Genomic DNA, 816 nt, shown 5'->3' with positions numbered 1-816 from the left:
GTGCATTCTGCTGATTTTGGAAAACTGCCGATCAAGTTTTCCAACGTTATAAAAAGGTGTAAAAACGGCAAATGTACCGGAAAAACGGGCACAAAAATTTCCAAGGACTTCCCGCCAAACTCGCCCAGTAGGCTGGAGGTTTCCACCCCCACTGGGGAATGTGGAAGTTCTGATCGGCCGCTTTTTTATTTCTATAATAATGCACATAATTCCCATTTTTATATTTGGTACAGAAGGAAAATCTATCAATTTTATTTGACCATTCTGTTTGGTCCATGGGAGGGAACTTTCAAAATAGTTCCAGAATGTTCCCAGCCAAATTGTTCTTCATCCATGTTTTTTATTGCTGGTAAATTAGTGCCACATGTTTCTTGTTTAACCGTCCCATAAAGATCTCTCCATGTATCGTGAAATAAATCGATAATTTTAATTGTAAAGGCGGGCAACGTTAGGTGTGGTCCTACAGCTGCAAACAGTAATTTCCGATTTTGAGACCGCCCTGATCCCTGCACTGCAGGGGACATTTCCAGGGGTCAGCATGCAAGGCTGTTATTTCCGTTTCTGCCAAGCAGTTCTGCGGAAGGTGACGGATCTTGGGATGCGAACCAGCTACATCAATGAAGCAGCAACGAAGAAAAAAGTCAAAATGTTGCTGGCAACGGCTTTTTTGCCGCTTCATGATGTAGCTGCTGCTGTGGATCTGTTTGGCAGAGATGCTACGGGTTCAATAGCAGCCTTGTTCAATTACTTCCGAATGGAATGGATGCCCTATGACAGACTGCCTCTGTGGAATGTGTATAATGTAAATATTCGCAC

The 816-nt window shown here is 43.1% G+C and overlaps 2 protein-coding genes across 2 annotated transcripts; one reads left to right on the top strand and one right to left on the bottom strand.

Moving 5' to 3' along the window:
* Window positions 1–77: 77 nt before the first annotated feature.
* On the bottom strand, window positions 78–216 carry Tsp_08978b (conserved hypothetical protein; the record flags this gene model as incomplete). Its single annotated transcript, XM_003382077.1, has 1 exon — window positions 78–216. A coding segment is annotated over exon 1 (139 nt), but the record flags the coding sequence as incomplete, so codon positions are not given.
* A 322-nt stretch (window positions 217–538) lies between these two features.
* On the top strand, window positions 539–802 carry Tsp_08977 (hypothetical protein; the record flags this gene model as incomplete). Its single annotated transcript, XM_003382076.1, has 1 exon — window positions 539–802. A coding segment is annotated over exon 1 (264 nt), but the record flags the coding sequence as incomplete, so codon positions are not given.
* Window positions 803–816: the final 14 nt, after the last annotated feature.

Source organism: Trichinella spiralis (genome assembly GCF_000181795.1).
Source record: "Trichinella spiralis strain ISS 195 chromosome Unknown Scfld1, whole genome shotgun sequence".
Lineage (NCBI taxonomy): Eukaryota > Metazoa > Nematoda > Enoplea > Trichinellida > Trichinellidae > Trichinella > Trichinella spiralis.
Note: the sequence above shows the minus strand (reverse complement) of the source record. Positions and strands in the feature narration are given on the sequence as shown.